This window comes from Stenella coeruleoalba, assembly GCF_951394435.1.
Source record: "Stenella coeruleoalba genome assembly, chromosome: 8".
Classification (NCBI taxonomy): Eukaryota; Metazoa; Chordata; class Mammalia; order Artiodactyla; family Delphinidae; genus Stenella; species Stenella coeruleoalba.
This window is the reverse complement of record NC_137154.1, coordinates 3,437,149-3,456,000: the sequence shown is the minus strand read 5'-3', so window position 1 is coordinate 3,456,000 and position 18,852 is coordinate 3,437,149. Positions and strand designations below refer to the sequence as shown.

General features: G+C 52.6%; 1 protein-coding gene and 1 long non-coding RNA gene across 2 annotated transcripts; one reads left to right on the top strand and one right to left on the bottom strand.

The window, feature by feature from the left end:
- Window positions 1-607: 607 nt before the first annotated feature.
- Window positions 608-4,503, bottom strand: LOC307190907. Its single transcript, XR_013829557.1, has 5 exons — window positions 4,227-4,503; window positions 3,761-3,856; window positions 3,582-3,660; window positions 1,951-1,987; window positions 608-702 (listed from the first exon to the last, which is right to left on the bottom strand). It is a non-coding gene; the product is annotated as an uncharacterized lncRNA (long non-coding RNA).
- A 3,237-nt stretch (window positions 4,504-7,740) lies between these two features.
- Window positions 7,741-13,782, top strand: FADD (Fas associated via death domain). The gene is made up of 2 exons (XM_079929936.1): window positions 7,741-8,182; window positions 9,804-13,782. The coding sequence occupies exons 1-2, from the start codon at window positions 7,897-7,899 to the stop codon at window positions 10,151-10,153; spliced, it is 636 nt and encodes a 211-aa protein (XP_079786062.1). The 5' UTR covers window positions 7,741-7,896; the 3' UTR covers window positions 10,154-13,782.
- The last annotated feature ends 5,070 nt before the right edge of the window (window positions 13,783-18,852 follow it).

The window sequence follows — 18,852 nt, the reverse complement described above, 5'->3', positions numbered from 1 at the left end:
AACACCAACGTACTACCTTACAGTTCCGTGGGCCGGATGTCTGACACAAGTCTCACTGGGCTAAGAGGAAGGTGTGGGCAGGGCTGGGCCCCTCTCGCCATCTCCAGGCCAGCCATGGCGGCCAGTCCTTCTCCCGCAGCTGTCTCTCCAGCTCTCCGCTCATGAGGACCATGATGGGTTGGGTCCTTGGGATAACCCAGGATGATCGCCCCATCTCAAAGTCCTTCATCTTCATCACACCTGCAAAGTCACTCCTGCCATGTAAACTAACTCGTTCACAAGGTCTGGGAATTGGGATTGGACACCTTGGGGGCCATTGTCCCGTCCACCATGTACCCCTGCCCCCAGGAAGGAGGGTTTTTTTGGAAAAAACTAACTACCCCCAAGCAAAGCCCAGAATCCCCAAATATCTAAGCAGAGACTTCAAAAGGAATGAGAAAGACCAAAACAAACAAAAAGAAAGATCCCGGAGCACACCGAGACGACACAGGAGAAAAAGAAAGGAAAGTAACTCTGTTCACCGTCCTCATGAATAACGACCAATGTTCATCCATGAAACAGGCAATAGATGCATTTTCTTTCTTTTTTTTTTTAAATTTTATTTATTTTTGGCTGCACTGGGTCTTCGTCGCTGTGCGTGGGCTTTCTCTAGTTGCAGCGAGCCGGGGCTACTCTTCGTTGTGGCACGTGGGCTTCTCATTTCTTTTTTTAAAGAAACAATGTCAAGTGAAAGGAAAACACATAAACTGGACTTCGTCAAAATTTAAGAATTTTTTGCATCAAAGGATACCCAATCAACAGTGAAACAGCAATTCACAAAATGGGAGAAAATATTTGCAAACCATGTTTCTGATTAGGAGTTTATATTTGGAATATATAAAGATCCCCTTCAACTGAGCAAGAAAAAGACAAGCAACCCAGTTAAAAGTGCGCAGAGGCCTTGAATAGGCATTTCTCCAGAGGAGACATACAAATGGTCAATAAGCACATGAAAAGATACTCAAGTTGCTCAAGATGGTCATCAGGGAAATGCAAATCAAACCCACGAGACACCACCGCACACCCATTAGGAAGCCTATTATCCAACAAACACAAAATAATAAGAGTTGGTGAGGCTGCGGAGAAATTGGAACCCTTGTGCATTGCTGTTAGGAATGTAAAATGGTGCAGCTGCTACGGGAAACACTTCGACGGTTTTTCAAAAACATTAAACATAGAATGACCGTATGATCCAGCAATTCCACTTCCGGATATATAAACAAAAGAATTTAAAGCAGGGACTCAAACAGACAGTTGTACACTCATGTTCACCTGTGGCTTCACGGGGAGTTTCCTATGATCAGTTGATAGAGGGAGAGAACACTCAGGCCTGGTTTATGGGGGGTTCTACGTGATACACAGGCACCCCCGAAAGTGGACGGTTGCAGCACTACAGCCTCTCTCTGAGGCATTCCTGAGGGACAGCAGTGAAGAGAAATCCTTTAGGTGGTCAGAACTTCTATCAGAATACTTGAAGGCATGAGAAGGAGCCTGGGGCGGGCTGGGGGGGGGTGGTGTTCCAGGACTTATTTGACATCAATAGACATGCCACCCAATGACAACAGAGCACCCTTTTTTTCTCTCAAGAACCCAGGGAACACTTACCAAGACAGACCACATACTAGGCCCTAAAACAAGCTCAACAAGTTTAAAAGAATTGAAACCATCCAGAGTGTGTTCTCTGCCATAAGGGAATCAAAGTAGGAATCAATGACAGAAAGACAACAGGAAAATCTCTAAACACACGTACGTTACACAGTATACTTCGAAATAATCTATGGGTCAAAGAGAAAGTCCCAGAGGAAATAACAATACATAGAAATGAATGAAAATGAAAACACAGCATATCAAAATTTGTGAGACAAAGCTAAAGTAATGTTGAAAGGAAAATCCATAAAACTAAATGCTTACCTTAGAAATAAATAGCCTATGTGCCCACCTCAACAAACTAGAACAAAAAAAGAGCAAAATAAATCCAAAGCAAGGAGAGGGAAATAAAATATCCAAGACAAGCAAAAAAAAAAATGAAATAAAGGGCTTCCCTGGTGGCGCAGTGGTTGAGAGTCTGCCTGCCGATGCAGGGGACACGGGTTCGTGCCCCGGTCTGGGAAGATCCCACGTGCCGCGGAGTGGCTGGGCCCGTGGGCCATGGCCACTGAGCCTGTGCATCCGGAGCCTGTGCTCTGCAATGGGAGAGGCCACAACAGTGAGAGGCCCGCATAACAAAAAAATAATAATAATAATAAAAAAAATTAAAATTTGGGAGGGATAGAGAAAAATCATTGAAACAAAAAGCTGGTTCCTTACAAATAAATAAAATTAATAAACCTCTAGCAAGACAGAGAAACTTAAAGAGAGAAGACACAAATCACGAATTTCAGGAATGACATTGAGAGTTCATTATAGGTCTGATAGCCATTAAAAGGATAATGTTACAGACTGAACATGTTCCCCCAAAATTCATATGTTGAAACTCTACCCTCCCCCCTTGTGATAGTGTTCAAAGGTGGGGCCCCCATGATGCAATTAGTGCCCTTAAAAGAGTCTGGAGAGAACTTGCTTCCCTCTCTGTTCTTCTCCACGTGAGGCTACGATGAGAACTCAGAGTCTGCACTCTGGAACAGGCCCTCACCAGAATGCGACCCTGCTAGCACCCTGATCACAGACATCCAGGCTCCAGAACCATGAGAAATAAATTTCTGTTGTGTATAAGCCACCCAGTCTATGGTACTTTTCTAGAGCAGCATAAAATGGACTGAGACACAAAATAAGGGAATACTACAGATCACCATGCTCATAAAGTCTAAGGCTTAGAAAAATGGACAAATTCCTCAAAACTGCACAAACTACCAAAACTCAATTAAGATGAAATAGACAATTTGAATAGCCTTATAACCATCAAATCCATAAAAGGAAAATTTATAATTTTTTTTTTTTTTTTGCGGTACGTGGGCTCTCACTGTTGTGACCTCTCCCATTGCGGAGCACAGGCTCCAGACGTGCAGGCTTAGCGGCCATGGCTCACGGGCCCAGCCGCTCCGCGGCATGTGGGATCTTCCCGGACCGGGGCACGAACCCGTGTCCCCTGCATCGGCAGGCGGACTCTCAACCACTGCGCCACCAGGGAAGCCCCCCATAAAAGGAAAATTTGATGAACTGGACCTCATCAAGAGTTAAATTTTTTGCTCTGTGAAAGATCATGTAAAGAGGATGAAAAGATAAATTACAAACTGCGAGGTGGTGGGTCAGACGCAGGGATAATTGTGCTAATGGAGATTCAGATTAACCAAGCCTTGTACAAGATTCATTCAGTCAGAAATATTTTGTGAGCTCCTGTGGAGTGCCAGCCAGTGTTCTGGGCGCTTCTGCAGGGGAGACGCGGGCAAGAAACAGAGCAGGAAGCAAAACGTGTAGCAACGTCAGGAGATGGCACATGCAGGGGACCGAGAAATGCGGCAGCAGGGTTGGGGATCCAGCGGATGGGGACGTGGTTTAACCCTCCCATGCCAGCCTCCTCCCTGGCCCCTCCATGTCCCCCTTACAGTAGCCGCCCTCTGGCCTCGGACCTTGGCTCTTTTCATTCTCCTCTCCCTCCATTGGTGACCTCATTCTGTGGGTGATCTAAATACTGTATTAGTCAAGATTCTCAAGAGAAACAGAACCAATAGGATATATAGAGGTAAATGAATGAGAAGGTTTATTGTAAGATTGGTTCACTTACAGTGACAGAGGCCAAGAAGTCCCATAGTCTGCCATCTGCAAGCTGGGAACCAGGAAAGCTGGTGTGTGATTCAGTCTGAGTCTAAAGGCCTGAAAACTTGGGGGGGGGGGAGTGGAGGGGGGCGACGGCGTTCAGCAGAGAGAGCGAATTCTCCCTTCCTCTGCCTTTTCGTTCTGTTTAGATGATGCCACCCAAATCGGGGAAGGCCATCTGCTTCTGTTAGTCAATTCAAACGCTAATCTCTGCCAGAAACACCCCACAGACACATCCGGAAATAATGTTTTACCAGCTATCCAGCCACCCCTTAGCCTAGTCAGGCTGACACGTAAGATTAACCATCACAAACACCATCTACCTGCAGGATACTCCCAACTTCACATTTCCCGCCCAGGTCTCTGTTCCGAACCCTGGTCCACACATCCCACTATCCAGTCAACATCTCTACTAGCTCCTCCCCCCGACTCACCCTGATCTCAGGTGGCTGTGAGTGACCACAGTGAGCGGCAGCTTGAAGTGGGATCTCAGTTCCCTGGGAATTGAACCCGGACCACAGCAGTGAAAGCACCGAATTCTAACCACTAGACCACCAGGGACTATTGGCTAGGAGCAGGGCCCTGGCTCTCATCTGCTTTGAAGAAAGAATCAGCAAAGAGATGAAAAGTATTGAGGCAAGTGAAGTGTTTATTAGGAGAGAAGAATAGAAAGCACAGGCAGGCTGAGAGACAGAGAGAGAGGCGTGTGCTTTTGGGGGTGGTTTAAACCGTATGGGGGAAGTTCTTCTAGGTTTCCTCTGGCCAGTCAGCTTGCTTTGTCTGGCTCTGAGTCCATATCTGGTCTGACTCAGGGCCCTCCCCTGTGTGCACATGCATCTTTTAGCCAAGATGGATTCCAGCGCAAGGGTCTCTGAGAGATTAACAGAACATATTATGGTCTGGCGCCCCCTCCCTTTAACCTTTCTGCACATGCATAGTCTGGGAGGGAGTCTCCTTGGCCCCGAGAATGAGAACTATGTGGTCTCTTTGTCTTTTATGCCAGCAGGGCTCAGCCCCTCTCTGTTTCTGCCGTTCCGTTCCCTTGAAGCGTCCACAGGAGACAAAGTCCAGCTGCTTATCCTGTTCCTGTTATTATCTTTATTTTTAAAGCATAAACAGGAGGTTAGTTGTAAATGTCTAAACTGGGGCCCGTCTATCTCCTGCCTCAACCCCACCCACACCCTCCCCAGGTCAGCCAATGGACACTCCAACTTTCAGACCTTACAAGCATCCTCAGTGCCTCTCGTTTACACACAGCCCCAAATCAAAAGAAGGCTGCGCCTCTCATCTGGATTACTGTGGAGTCTCCTGGGTTCTACCCAGTGATTCTATAAAAATGTAACTCAGAGGGCTTCCCTGGTGGCGCAGTGGTTGAGAGTCCGCCTGCCGATGCAGGGGACACGGGTTCGCGCCCGGGAGGGTCCCACATGCCGCGGAGCGGCTGGGCCCGTGAGCCATGGCCGCTGAGTCTGCGCGTCCGGAGGCTGTGCTCCACAACGGGAGAGGCCACACCAGTGAGAGGTCTGCGTACCGCAAAAAAAAAAAAAAATGTAACTCAGAGCTCACGGTAGCCTTACAGTAAGTCCCCTACATGCAAACCAGTTCTGTTCCGAGAGCGTGTTCGTAAGTCCAATTTGTTTGTAAGTCCAACAAAGTCAGCCTAGGTACCCAACTAACACAATCGGCTATATGCTACTGTACTGTAATAGGTTTATAATACTTTTCACACAAATAATACATAAAAAACAAAGAAAACATTTTCAATCTTACAGTCCAGTACCTTGAAAAGTACAGCAGTACAACAGCTGGCATCCAGGGGCTGGCATCGAGTGAACAGGCAGGAAGAGTTACTGACTGGAAGAGAGGAAGTTGGAGATGATAGAGCTGAAGGATCTTCAGCAGTAGGAGACGGAGGGCAAGCTGCAATTTCCCTCATCCCTGACGCTGATGGCACAGGTTCTAGTTCTTTGCTGGATTCAATTCTATCTACCCTCTTGAAAAAATGATCCAGTGATGTCTGGGTAGTAGCTCTTTTTTGTCCATCATAGACGACACGGTAGCACTGGATTGCATTCTGAATGGCTGCTGCAACCTTCATGTACTTCATGTACGTTCAGGTCCTGTGCCTCAAAAACTAACAGTGCCTTCTCAAATAAAGAAAATCCCCTTGGGCTTCCCTGGTGGCGCAGTGGTTGAGAGTCCGCCTGCCGATGCAGGGGACACGGGTTCATGCCCCGGTCCGGGAAGATCCCACATGCGGCGGAGCGGCTGGGCCCGTGAGCCATGGCCGCTGAGCCTGCGCGTCCGGAGCCTGTGCTCCGCAACGGGAGAGGCCACAACAGTGAGAGGCCCACGTACCGCAAAAGAAAAAAAAAAAGAAAATCCCCTAGCCATTTCCTGCATCATGAACCTCTTTGGTTGTCCAGTTACTTGTTCTTCCTCTTGTCTCTCTTTGTCCTTTCTCTGGGCCTCCAATTCCATCAGGTCTTCATTAGGAAGTTCCACGTTCGCATCTTTGAAAGTTCGCAACTTGAAGGTTCCTACGTAGGGGATTTATTATATTCATAATGGCCAAAAAGCAGAGAAGACTGAAAGATCCATCCACTGATGACGGCATACACAAATGTGGTCCATCCGTACAATGGAATACTACTGACCCATAAAAAGGAAAGAAGCACTGTCACAGGCTACAAGGACGAACCTTGAAGATGTTACGCTCAGTTAAAGAAGCCAGGCACAAAAGGCCACACAAAAGTGTATGGTTCCACTTACATGAAATGTCCAGAACTGTCAAATCCAGAGAGACAGAAGTAAATTAGTGGTTGCCAGGGGCTGGAGAAAGAGCGAGGGAAAGCAAGTGATTAATAATGAGTACCAGGTTTCTACATGGGCGAGACGAAACTAAAACTAGCAAATGGTGGGGATTGCACAACCTTATGAATATACTAAAAACACTGAGTTGTACACTTTAAAAGGGTGAGTTGTAGAGAATGTGAATTACATCTCAATTTTATATATATATATATATATATATACTTTTTTTTTCCTCTAGGTAACTCAGATGGCTTCACTCTTCCACTCACCCTCTGCAGGGTCTCAGGGACAGTAAAGCCGCGTTCTTAGCTGGCTCCTCCTAATTCACCCCCTCCACTCGCTGGCCACCCCATTTCTCCCCGGCTCTGCTCCTGCAACCTCCGCCCTCCTCTGCTTCTGCTCTTGCTGTGGCTCCGCCCTCTTCCCCTCAAGCCTACACACCTGGCCCCTCACACCCGGCACGTGCACCTGCACCTTGGGACCCCGCCCTCGCAACGTGCGCCGCCCCACCTCCACACTCCCCATTCCCCTATCCTCTTGGCCGCGACTCGCATTAACTTCTGGCTTTCCTGCACTTTCTTATCAGTGTTAGGTAATCTTGTGTCCTGATGCTGTAAGCTCCGGGCAGGCCGGGCCTTCGGCACTTTGTTCCCGATTTGTCACCAAAACCTACTGCGTGGTACACAGTAGGCGTCAGTAAACGCTAATAAGCATTCAGAAAAATAATGAGGATAACTTTAAAAAATCAAGTAGTTATTAAACTTTTAAAACTAAATAAAACTCTGAATAGTCTTTTCTGCACACTGATTTCCAGGGGACACTAAAGGACATGCATTTTCACAAATGTTAATAAATAAATGCATTTATTATCGGCATCCGCAGTGCAACTTTCCACAGAAAACACAGCCCGCGCCCGGAGCGTCGGGACACCCAAGGCCGCACGCCCCCACCCAGAGAGAAGGACGTCAGGGCGCAGGCGCAGAGGTCGGGGGTCCCACCGCCGTCAGCATGTCTGGTGCGCCTCCTGGCGGCGGCCGCATGCCACGCCCCCACCCCCGGGCGGAAACGGCTACTGTTGGACTCGGGGAGCATGCGCGAGTTCCTGGAGTTCTCGCGAGAGAAAGCGGCCCCAAGGGAGACTTCCGGTGAGCGGGGCATCAGAGGCTGGAAGTGGGAACCTCCGCCGCTAGGCCGAGGGGCCAGGGCGCTAGAGGAGGCGGGCCAGAGAGCGGGCGGCGGGCCGGTCCGGGGGAAGCCAGAGGAGGGCCGGGCCCCGCCGCGCCCGCCGCCATGGACCCGTTCCTGGTGCTGCTGCACTCGGTGTCGCTCAGCCTGTCGAGCAGCGAGCTGACTGAGCTCAAGTTCCTGTGTCAAAGCCGCGTGGGCAAGAGAAAGCTGGAGCTCGTGCAGAGTGGCCTGGACCTCTTCAACGTGCTGCTGGAGCAGAACGAGATGAGCCGCGAGAACACCGTGCTGCTCCGCGAGCTGCTCGTCTCCCTGCGGCGCCAGGACCTCCTGCGACGCCTGGACGACTTCGAGGCGGGCGCGGCGGGCGGGGCCGCGCCGGAGGAGCGAGGTGGGGGCGGGGGCCTGAGGTCTCGGGGTCAGGTGGGGCCGCGCCGGAGGAGCCAGGCGGGGGCGCGGGCCTGAGGATTGGCGGGGCGTGCGAGGCCGCGCCCGAGGAGCCAGGTGGGGGCGGGGCCGCGCCCGAGGAGCCAGGTGGGGGCGGGGGTCTGAGGTCGGGGGGCGGGCGGGGCCGCGCCGGAGGAGCCAGGCGGGGGCGGGGGCCTGAGGACTGGGGGGCGCCGGGGGAGGCAGGGTCAGCTGGACCAGCAGTAGTTTCGATCTCCCGGGTGCCTAACTTTTTCCGGGTTCGGTTTGCGTGGGTTTTCTCTAAACAGCCCTGGGAGACAGACGGGTAATATACCCACTTTGCAAATGGGAGAACCATAGTGCACAGAAGTTAACAGCCTAAGTTGCAGAGCATGGACACCCATCCCCCAGCCTCAGTATTTTCTCCACCTCCCCCCTCCCTCCGGGTGAGTTAGAGATTACTCGAAAGGAAAGGACATTGCTAACCTCCTGGGTGGAGTGGAAGGAAGTACACCAGAAGCGTCACAGCAGGTACGGGTTGGTTGATAAGGGACAGTTTTTGCACAATGGGCCATCAAGGCGTGGTCCTGGCTCTGCCGCTGTCTAGCTGTGTGATCCCAAGAAATAACTTACACTTACCTTCCGTGTCTCCATTTCCTCTTCTGTACAAGTGATCAGTAACGCAGGTGCCGACCTCACAGGACTGGAGGAGTTGGCACACAGGCTGACAGCATATCAGGGATTTGCATTTGAAGATGCAACTTTGCAGGAACCTTCCAAGAAGCATTTTGTCCTTCCTCTTCTCCCTGCCCCCGTCCAGAAACAGCCTTTTGTAGTCTGTCATGCTGATCTCAGTAGTGACCTTTCAGCAGATGAGGACATAGTAGCCAGAGACTGAGGACTGGTGTCAGTCAGGACATCTTCCAGAGTAAGAATCGGGGTGTTCAGGGCTGGCGTACAAATTACCGTATCTTGGTGGCCTAAAGCAACAGAATTTGATGCTCTTACAGTTCTCGGTCCAGTAGTCAAGTCAGGGTGTCACTAGGCCGTGGTCCCTCTGGAAGCTCTCGGGGAGGAGCCTTCATGCCTCCTCTGGTTTCTGGGGACTCCAGGCGTTGGCTTGTGCCCACATCGCTCCAGTCTCTGCCTCCGTGGCACGTGGTCTTGTCACTGGATTTAGGGCTCACCTGGATAATCCAGGATGATCCCCTCGTCTCAAGATCGTCAACTGAATCTCATCTACAAAGGCCCTTTTCCAAATAAGTTAACATTCACGGTTCCAAGGGTTTGACGTGGACATACGTTTTAGGGGCCACCATTCAACCCACTGTAGGGTGAGATGGGGGAGCAACTCCATCTCCCTGTCCTGAGTAGGTATCTCCGTAACAACACACCCCAACCGTTAAGTCTTCAGAGCAGGCCACGCCTCTTGGGTAGTGTTTCAGGGTGTGGTTAGCTGGGGCAGGATTGGCCTCTGCAGGAGGACCTCTTGGTACCCAGCCCTTGGGTCAGCACCGAGGAGCCCATCAGGGAGTGTGGGGTAACCTGTCTCCTAAAGAGCTCCCGTACTCTCTGCTCAGTCATTGTGTTCTTTCCCTCCCCAGACCTGCGGGCAGCGTTTGACATCATCTGTGATAACGTGGGGAAGGACTGGAGGAAACTGGCTCGTCACCTCGGAGTGTCTGACGCCAAGATTGAAGCCATTGAGGAGAAGTATCCCCGGAACCTGGCAGAACAGGTGAGGGAGTCGCTGAGAGTCTGGAAGAACAGCAGGAGGGATGATGCGGCCGTGTCCCACCTGGTGAGGGCGCTCAGGGCCTGCCGGCTGAACCTGGTGGCAGACCTCATCGAGGAGGGTCAGCGGGCCCGGGCCCTCCAGAGCGACAGTGGGGACCCTGTGTCGCTGTCTGAGTCCTGGGACTCAGACTCGCCTGCCTCAGGGGCCTCCCGATGACCCAGCTGCTCTTCTCCAGGACCAAAGGCATCTACCCACTCTGAACTTCGGTTCCCTCCACCGCAGTTAACCACGTCCCATCCGTGCCAGCGCGTGCAGACCCGGCAGGGAGCCGGGTGAGGGCCCACGTGGGCTCTGGGCACTGTGATCAGCCTCAGGGAGATGCTTTCATCCCCGTTAAACGAGTTCCTACCGGAGGACATTGCGAACCACATCTGACACGTAGGAGGGACCTAGATACTAGTTAGGGTTAGAAACCTGGTCGTTGTCCAAGTGAGGAAGCGCAGAGTGGAACTGGAGGCAAGTCAGTAGTGATGGGGGAGTTGGGCTGGTAGCCAACGCTGTCCAGCTCTGGAGCCCGCGCTTGGAACCACTGGCTCCTTCTGCCAGTGGTTGCCACGGTTGCCAAAGGCTTGGAGGCTGGCGGTGTAGACCCGTCTCCCAGGGCAGGTGGCATGGGGGTGAGGCGATGCCTGTGAGGTGCTTAGAAGATGTGGACACAGGGCTGGGCAGACGCTAGTTCAGAGAAATATTATGATTCCTGTGATTCCCCAGTGTGTTACTATTTTGTGTCAAAACCACTATCTTTCTAATAACAGAGTTGGCAAGGGAGCTGGAGCCTGTGATTTTAAGAAGTGATCTTTCTTCCTGCTTCTCAGGTAACCCTGTTGAAGCAAGGGCCTTTACAGAGGAAACCTCCACATTACAAAGATTTTTTTCTTCCCATTGATGATGGTTTCATTTTGCATGCTCTCAGAATTCCCATTGTGGTCGGTTTCAGCGTCCCTGGAAGGTTATTACAGGCCCAACCTGGGAGCAGGGTAGCTGCATTTCATAACAGCTCCGGGGACCACTAACAAGGGGAGTGTTTATGGGGGTGGGATGAATTAGGAGATTGGGATTGACATACACACACTACTGTGTATTGTATAAAGTGGCAGAGAGCCCAGCGTTCTTGCCTTGCACCTTCCCGCTGTGACCTTGGGAAAGCTACTTGTGATGTCATGCCATGCCGCCTTGACCTTGGGTTGCTGAGACCGTAGCAACACTCACCACCAGGCTGTGGACCCAGCCTTCAGCACATACTTAGTGCCAGGCACTGCTAGGAGCTGGGGTCATGCAGCAGACAAGACAGAAGTGGCCCTACTCTGTTGACCCCGAAAGCCTGGCCAGGAACACGGGTGTTAACCAATTCATCACAAGTTTGGGAGTTGAACCACTTCAGCCCCAGAGTGGCGTGGCCTGGCCCGTTTATGCCCTGAATATTCCCCCGCCTGCCAGGAGCATCTGCCTGTTGAGGACCTCGGGTCAGGGCTAGTTCTGTGGATAACACACACACACACATCATCATCATCGTCAGTAAATGAGAGTGGCTTGGCTAATGGGTCACTTTGGGACATAGGTGATCTGGAAAATGTGTCCACGTTTCTTGAACAGAGGCAGATTTCAGAGGTGGTGCTAATCTTCTTATGGTTTATGGCATATGCTACTGAAATGTGAGGGTGCTGGGCACCCTGGCCTCTGGCCTGCATCCCCCAACACGGTTCCCACACCTGGAAGGAACGTCTGCCCTCTGTCACACCAGGTGTCCTCATGGAGGCTTTGACAGCGCTCAGGATTCTCCAATGCCTGGGACCTGGCACTGGACCGACTCCGTGCCACTTGAGGTGAGGCACTGGTCCCCCTGGGCACTGACATCCCAAGGCTTCCCTCAGGGAGCTGCTCTGGTCCACGTGGTGAGGATGTTGGAGCAGCCTCAGTAGACAGGTCATGTGACCTAATCTCACCACCCAAGGCACAGATCTGAGTTCCAGGACAGAAGAGGTGACGGATGAGAAAGCACCTCCTTCCAGCATTGCTGTCCGCCTCCCAGGCCCTGGAGATGGGCCAGCCGTGGTGGCTCTGGGCCGCTGGGGCAGAGCTGCAGAGGCTGGTGGTGGGTGAACTTGCACAAGAAACTGGCCCCGGAAGGTGGGAGCTCAGGGCCAGCTAGAATCCTCCGTTTGTCCAGTCCTCAGTGGTCAGGGGGCTTCCACTGTAGCTGCGCTGCCAGGCATTGAGGTGAGACCGAGCAAGCAGGCAGCCTGCCCTCAGAAAGCGCAGGATTTCCCCACTTTTGTGACACAAAAGGAAAAGGCACAATAAAAGTGTATAGAGCGACTTCCCTGGTGGTCCAGTGGTTAAGACTTCACCTTCCGATGCAGGGGGTGCGTAGGAGAGCTAAGACCCCCATGTGCCTCGCAGCCAAAAAACCAAAACAAGCAATATTGTAACAAATTCAATAAAGACTTTAAAAATGGTCCACATCAAAAATTAAAAAAAAAAAGGTGTATAGAAAAAGCACAAATGCCTATACGGGCCCTAAAAGTGGAAAGGTACACAGCAAATTTTGGAGAACAATTCTCTGAATGATAGTTTTTCTGTATGCTATCCATATTTTCCCCGTTTCTGTAACAGTTTCAGTTGTCCGCCAAATACCAGTCCCAGGTGTAACGTGGACCGTCATGGGGGGTGTCCTGGAGAGCAGGGCGCCGCGTGGGCTCTCGAGCCTGACCTGAGTGTGAACCGGGGGCTCTGTCCCTTGGGGCTCCACCTCCCTGAAAAGGGGCCATTAGATAAATATGAAGTGCTTGGCCAAGTCTGTGGCACTATTTTTACCTTAAAAACAAACACACGTCACCCAGAGCCCCAGAGGTCCGCCAAAGGCTGTTCTGCTCTGTGTGGTCTCAGAACATCGAGCCCGGCCTTTGTGCGGCTTGCGGGATCTTAGCTCCCTGATCAGGGATTGAACCCGTGCCCCCTGCAGTGGACTCACAGAGTCCTGAGCACTGGACCGCCAGGGAATTCCCGTTCCAGGTCTTCTCATAACCCCTCCTGGGACAGACGTGGTTGACATCTAACCAGAACTGTGACCCCGGGGACAGGTCAGCTACACCCCACGTAGGCAGGGAGCTGCTGCCGTTTTTGGACAAAGATTTCTCACAGCAACTTTCCAAAAAAAACCCATCCCTTTTTTTTTTTCAGTCACATAAAATTAATTTTTTCTGATAAAGCTGCACACAAGTCATGTGGTTTACTTGGAAGCGAAAGTTAAGAGCCACGTTCTGCTCCCAGTCCTTTTCCCCTGAGAAGAAGGGAAAGAAGGGTCCAAGTGTACGTGCTTCGCGGGAGATTTCCCGGCCTACGAAGGAGGATTTGAACGAGTGTTTTCCTTGCCAAGGGTCGCTCCCCCTCCCGGCCCACAGGTTTCCCGGCTTCACAGCCTCCCCCTGCCACCTCGCCAGGCCAGCCCTGCTCCTGGGCCCCCGCCCCCTCCAGACTCTTCCGTTGGGGCGGGGGCTGGCAGCTCCCCTCCCCCCTGCTCTCCCCGCCGGCTGGCTTGCCTCCCGTCCGCTCCTCTTCCTCCCAGGCGACCCCACGGCCATCCCCAAAGTGCACTGCAGAGTGGAGGCTGCCGGTCCCACGGTGCGCTCTCCTGGTTTGTGCGGCCTCTAGGGCACCTGTTCTGGCCGCTCCGCCTCTTTAACCTGTCCCGGCACCAGACCCCCACCCATGGGAGGACCTTGGCCTCGTCTCTCCCAGGTCCCTGGTGCCTCCCATCTCTGTCTCTCTCTCTCTCTCTCTCTCTCTCTCCCTCTCTCCCTCTCTCCCTCTCTCCCTCTCTCCCTCTCTCCCTCTCTCCCTCTCTCCCTCTCTCTCTCTCTCTCTCTCTCTCTCTCTCTCTCTCTCTCTCTCTCTCTCTGTCAGATAGCTGGGGGCAACTCTTGCCATGCAAGGGAGCGGATCACAGATTTCTGGGATTCGGACGTGGGCGTCGTGGGGGCAGGTGTTCCGCGGGCCCCTCCCTGGGGCTCGCGCTCCCGTGCGCCACAGCACCGGCTCCTCTGGACGCTACCTCGCAAGCCTCTCTCGTTCCCGCCCCCCAGCGGGGCTCCACCCTTCTCAGGACAGCCCCGCCTCTGCCCCTTCTGCTCCGCCCCATCAGCCGCCAGAAATAGTCATGCTGCAGACTCCTGACTGTATTCCTAGAAACCGCAAGCTCTCTGCATACATTTTTCAGTTTTGTGTTTTTCTTCCCATGATACGTATTCTGAGTCATCTTGCTGACTGCTTTCTAACCTCAGGATTCCTGTGTGCATCGAGTTTTGGAACCAGACAGGCAAGCGTGACGCAGGGTAGCATGTGCTTATTCGAAAACGTCCAGGCACCCTACATTGGCCGAAACAGGCAAAACTCTTTTACAAGGAAAATGTGCAATTGAAACCCGTTTTCGTCAAAGAAGCCCTCAGTTTCTTAAGTCAGTGACTACGTTAATACACTGTGGCAAGAGTCCCACGTGGGTACCAACCACATTAATTGTCACCAGGCAACAGAGGCCGAGTCAGTGCGTGAGCGGTGTTGTAAAAGCTGGAAACCGAAGAACGTGGGCCGTTTGGTCACCCAGGCGCCAGGCAGGTCTAAGCTTCCCTTCCCCACACCTGCTTGGTGACAGTCTCGACACAAGCAACGATTTTGTTTCAGCGCGTGTTGTTTCACGGGACAGACCTTCTGTCTGGGGAGACGACAAAGTTCTCGAGAAGGTTGGGATGATGGTTGACAACATTGTGAGTGAAGAGGGTGAATTTTATGTTGTGTATTATTTTACCACAAGTTTTAGAATCATCCTTCACATTAAATTAACCCTTTAATTATATTATTAATCTAAACTGTATTCGTTTCGTGGGCTTCCCTCTGTCTAATTTGAATTTTATTGGCGTTTTATAAGTTACGAGGGCTACAGGAGCATAAGCGTGTCTCCGGCCGATGTGTGTGTTGAAATGACATTATTACAGATAAAACCTTGTCCATCCCTGGGAGTCTGAGTCCCCGTTACTCCTTCCAGCGGGGTTTCCAGCTGGAGACACCCGTGTGCAGGGTACCCAGGCCGCTCTGGGCAAGTCCTGGGGCTCAGCGTCATGAGGAACAGGAGGGGCGCCGGGCCCTATGCAACTTGCTCCCCAAATGCCCACCTCCTGGGGGGCTGAGGACCGGCTCAGACACCCCGTGTGATGAGGCCTCGCCTAACCCCCGCCGCCCGAAGAGGACGCCCCCGCCGGCCCTGGTCGTGCCCCACCAGGCGCGGCTTCCTCATCACCGTGGCTTCCAGAGCTGCCCAGCGGCTCTAAGGGCAGAGGCTCACTGTGCCCGCTGAGTAGGTGAGTGAACTGCCATGATAAGAGACCAGGTCCAGGGGCCCCAGGGCAGAGACCAGGCTGCCTCTCCGCCCATCGTGCCCAGCCGTGACCGAGACCCAGGATTTGCCCTTCACGCCGCCTAGTCCCAGCAAGAGGTCCACCACGGACCCTAGGGTGGCTCCCCCACCCCATGAATCGCCACCGGCCACCCCAAGAGTCCCCTCCCCGGGCAGGGTTGATGCCACGTGCACAAGAACACACACCTCTTGGCTCTGGGAGCTCTGAAACGTGTGGTCCGTTCACGCATCCACACCTTCATTCAGTAGGTTCTCAGCCAAGGGCCAGAGGCTCAGGTGGGGCGGTGGGGAGGGGCCCTTCGCCTCCCTCTAGCTGGTGACCGCACAGTGGGGCCCCACCTCCCTTTCTCACCTGGCAGGACCAGCCCTCTCCCAGTTGCTGCAGGCTCCAAGAAGATGAGTGATGGTGAGTGGCTGGGAGTTGCTTTCACATGGTAAAGACCACGATGTCATTACTGTAATTTTTCCGGAGTGACGGCACGTGTTTAAAATGACTCGCCTTTACGCCAACTTGACTGGGTATGAAACTCTTCGATCATACGTTCATTCCCTGAGGTCTCTGGAGGCATCAGATGATACCTGGGGAACCTGCCCCAGTGCCTTGTCACCGAGGAGCACCTGACCCAGGCCCAGCCACCGATCCTACTGTGAGAAAGGGGAGTCCTCTGTCATCTGGTCCCGCTGATGTTGTCTGCAGCCCAGACCATAAACCAAGGACTGTGGAAGTTCAAGTGAACGTAAGTAGACAGACAAGACTAAGAGGCCAACTCTTCTTCCTCACACAGTGGGGGACCCTGTAGAGGCAAAGGAGAACAGAATTAATAAGGCAGATGTAATAGGGACACAGTGAGCAGTGCCGTGAGAGGCACGGCATCCCCTGCAGCCAACTGCCCGGGTTCAGGCCCTGGCTCTGTTTAGCGGCTGCGTGGCGCTGGGCAAATGAACCCACCTACAGAATGGATTATTATCGGACCTACCGCAAAGGAATGGGATGCTGGGGGCATTCTGTGACTTGCTTCTAAAGCACAGGGTGGGTACAAGGACGCCTGCAGCCTCTGTTCCGGGTGCTGTGTCGGAACCATGATGACATTTGTGTAGCAGACAGCAGAGCCAAGAGATGTGTCACTGAGTTGCTGAATTGACTCACTCTGCCTCTGGGCTCCATCACTTGCTAACACTTCTTTTTACAATTCTTTAAGACACTTTGGTTGGATTTTCTGATATTTGATGCACTGAAAGGCATCATAGTGGTCAAAAGGGAATTTAGAACATAAAGATGGTGTTTCAAATCGGTGAGGAAAAAAATTCAATAATTGGGGTTAGGACAACTGGGAAAGATCGTTGCATCCTTACCTTCCTCCTTCTACCAAAATAAATCCCAGATGCACACGAGATTTGGATTTTTTTTCAATAGGAAGCAACCCTGGGAGAATTTCTCATCTTGGAGAGGAAGGAGAGGGCCATAAAATAAAAGACTGATCAATTCAACTACATAAAAACTAAAAATGTCTACCTGTCAGAAAATATTATAAACCAGTTTAAAGACATGACCCCTCGTGAAATGGTTGTAGCTGAAGGAAATGAAGTTTAGGGTGAAGAGCCTGCCCAAAGTCACCCACTCAGTCACCTGTCAGCTAGTGCTCGGTGAGCACCTACTGCGTACGGGGTAGACATCGCCAGGACGGGAGCTGCGTCCGGGAGCTACCTTCACGGAGCTTCCAATCCAGTGGGAGAGGCCCGGTGCTCGCAGCCTCCTCAGGAGGGCGACACTGGGCTTCCTGTGACACCCACTGGGTCCCCATAGCTGGGCTCTGGGTCCTCATGACTTAGCATCCAGTGTCAGGACCCATGTGGGGGATGAGGCCCCGCTGAGGAAGGGATCGCTGCTTTGCCTCCAGGCACTTACTGCCCACCGGTGTAGAACTCACAACCTGCATTTCCCGTGAGTCAATTTGGGGGTACTCTGCCTTCCCCTGGGGCTTCCAGGGGACGAGGCCAATGCAGAGCCCAGTGAACTTGGTGCTGATTTGTTATTATCCTGGGATAGTAACTGCCTTAGGCGTTGGGGAGGAAGAAAAGGACTTGGGACAAATAAAGCATGGTGCTGACGTGGAGACAAACAGAAACAATTATAAGTGGAGAAACTGAAGTCCTGAGAGTTGCAGTGATTTGTCAAGTCACAGGCAGAGATAGGACTAGAACCCAGGCCTCCTGACTCCAAGGCCCATGCAATATCTAGGACATCTAACTGTGTTTCAGAGAAGGGGCCTTCTGAGCTGGGTTTCATAGGATAAATAGGAGTTTGCCAGATGGCGAGCAGTTTAGGCACAGGAAACAGCAAGTGCAAAGGCCAAGAGGCATGAAATTGGAGGGTTTGTTCAGGAGGCAGCAAGTAGATTAGTGGGGCTGGTTCCAGGCAGGTTCAGGAGAGTTACACGGAAAAAAATGTGGTGGCACACACATATCGTCCCTGAGGAAGAAGGTGGCGCTGGTTAAAGCTGTATAGCAGCTTTGGGGTTTTTTAAAGGGCTTTGGGGCTTTGCCTCTTGTTTTAGTCTCACGGAAACCTTGAATTGTACTAAGGGAGGTGTTTTCCCCTTTTGACAGGTAAGGAAATGGGGATGCGGAGGACTTCAGTGATTAGCACGGGGGTCTCACAGCAGGAAGGGGAGGAGTGAGGTCTCCAGTCACTCTGTCAGACTAAGAGAGCCAGCCTGCCCTGCAGAACTCTCTAGTCCCCAGACAGGCCCCAAAAGTGGCCCAGCTTGGGATGGGGGTGGGGGCGAAGGCAGGACCCCCGGGGAAGGCTGTCCCGTCTCACCACAGGCAGCACCAGGGTGGGAGCAACCCCAAAAGCTAAAATAAGGCTCATGTGCTCCAAAAATACTCTGCTGAAAGCACTGCGGTCCTGGAAATGGGCCCGTCTGCTGGCTTCCCGCCTGGGGAATCAGGGTGGAGCACGAAAGCCACACTTCCGTCCCCACCCCGTTTATTTGGGGAGATCAAGCCCTCGCCACCGCCACCAGAGCTGCCTCGATCCATGCAACGCTTGCTGGAGGGAGTCTGGGCACAGACGCAGGAGAGGTCGGTCACCCACTCACCGTTCACCAGCACGTCCCCGCGGTGGCCTTGCTGTGCCAGGCCCTGCTCCTGGCATCAGGGCACAGCAGGGAGCACAGCCGACCAAGGTGCAGGAAGCCTGGGGCGGGGAGCAGATCAGGGCGGGTTCATCGTGCTGTGGGGACGCAGTGAGAAGATGCAGACAAGGTCATGAGTCCCGCCCGTGTCAGTGCATTGTTCGTTCACTTATTCAGGACCCCCTGTGGGCTTAGCCTAGCTGACCTCGTGGGTTCCTCCCAGCAGCCTCTGAGCTACTGACTTCTGACCTGTCCCCCTTTAACTTCACCACCTTGGCTCCAAACCTTTCCCTTTCTTCTGAAACCCCATC

Excerpts from the sequence above, each read along its gene's own strand:
- FADD (XM_079929936.1), top strand. The coding sequence starts at position 7,897 with ATGGACCCGTTCCTGGTGCTGCTGCACTCGGTGTCGCTCAGCCTGTCG. Across the intron at positions 8,183-9,803 it reads GGCCGCGCCGGAGGAGCGAG|ACCTGCGGGCAGCGTTTGAC; the intron begins GTGGGGGCGGGG and ends TTCCCTCCCCAG.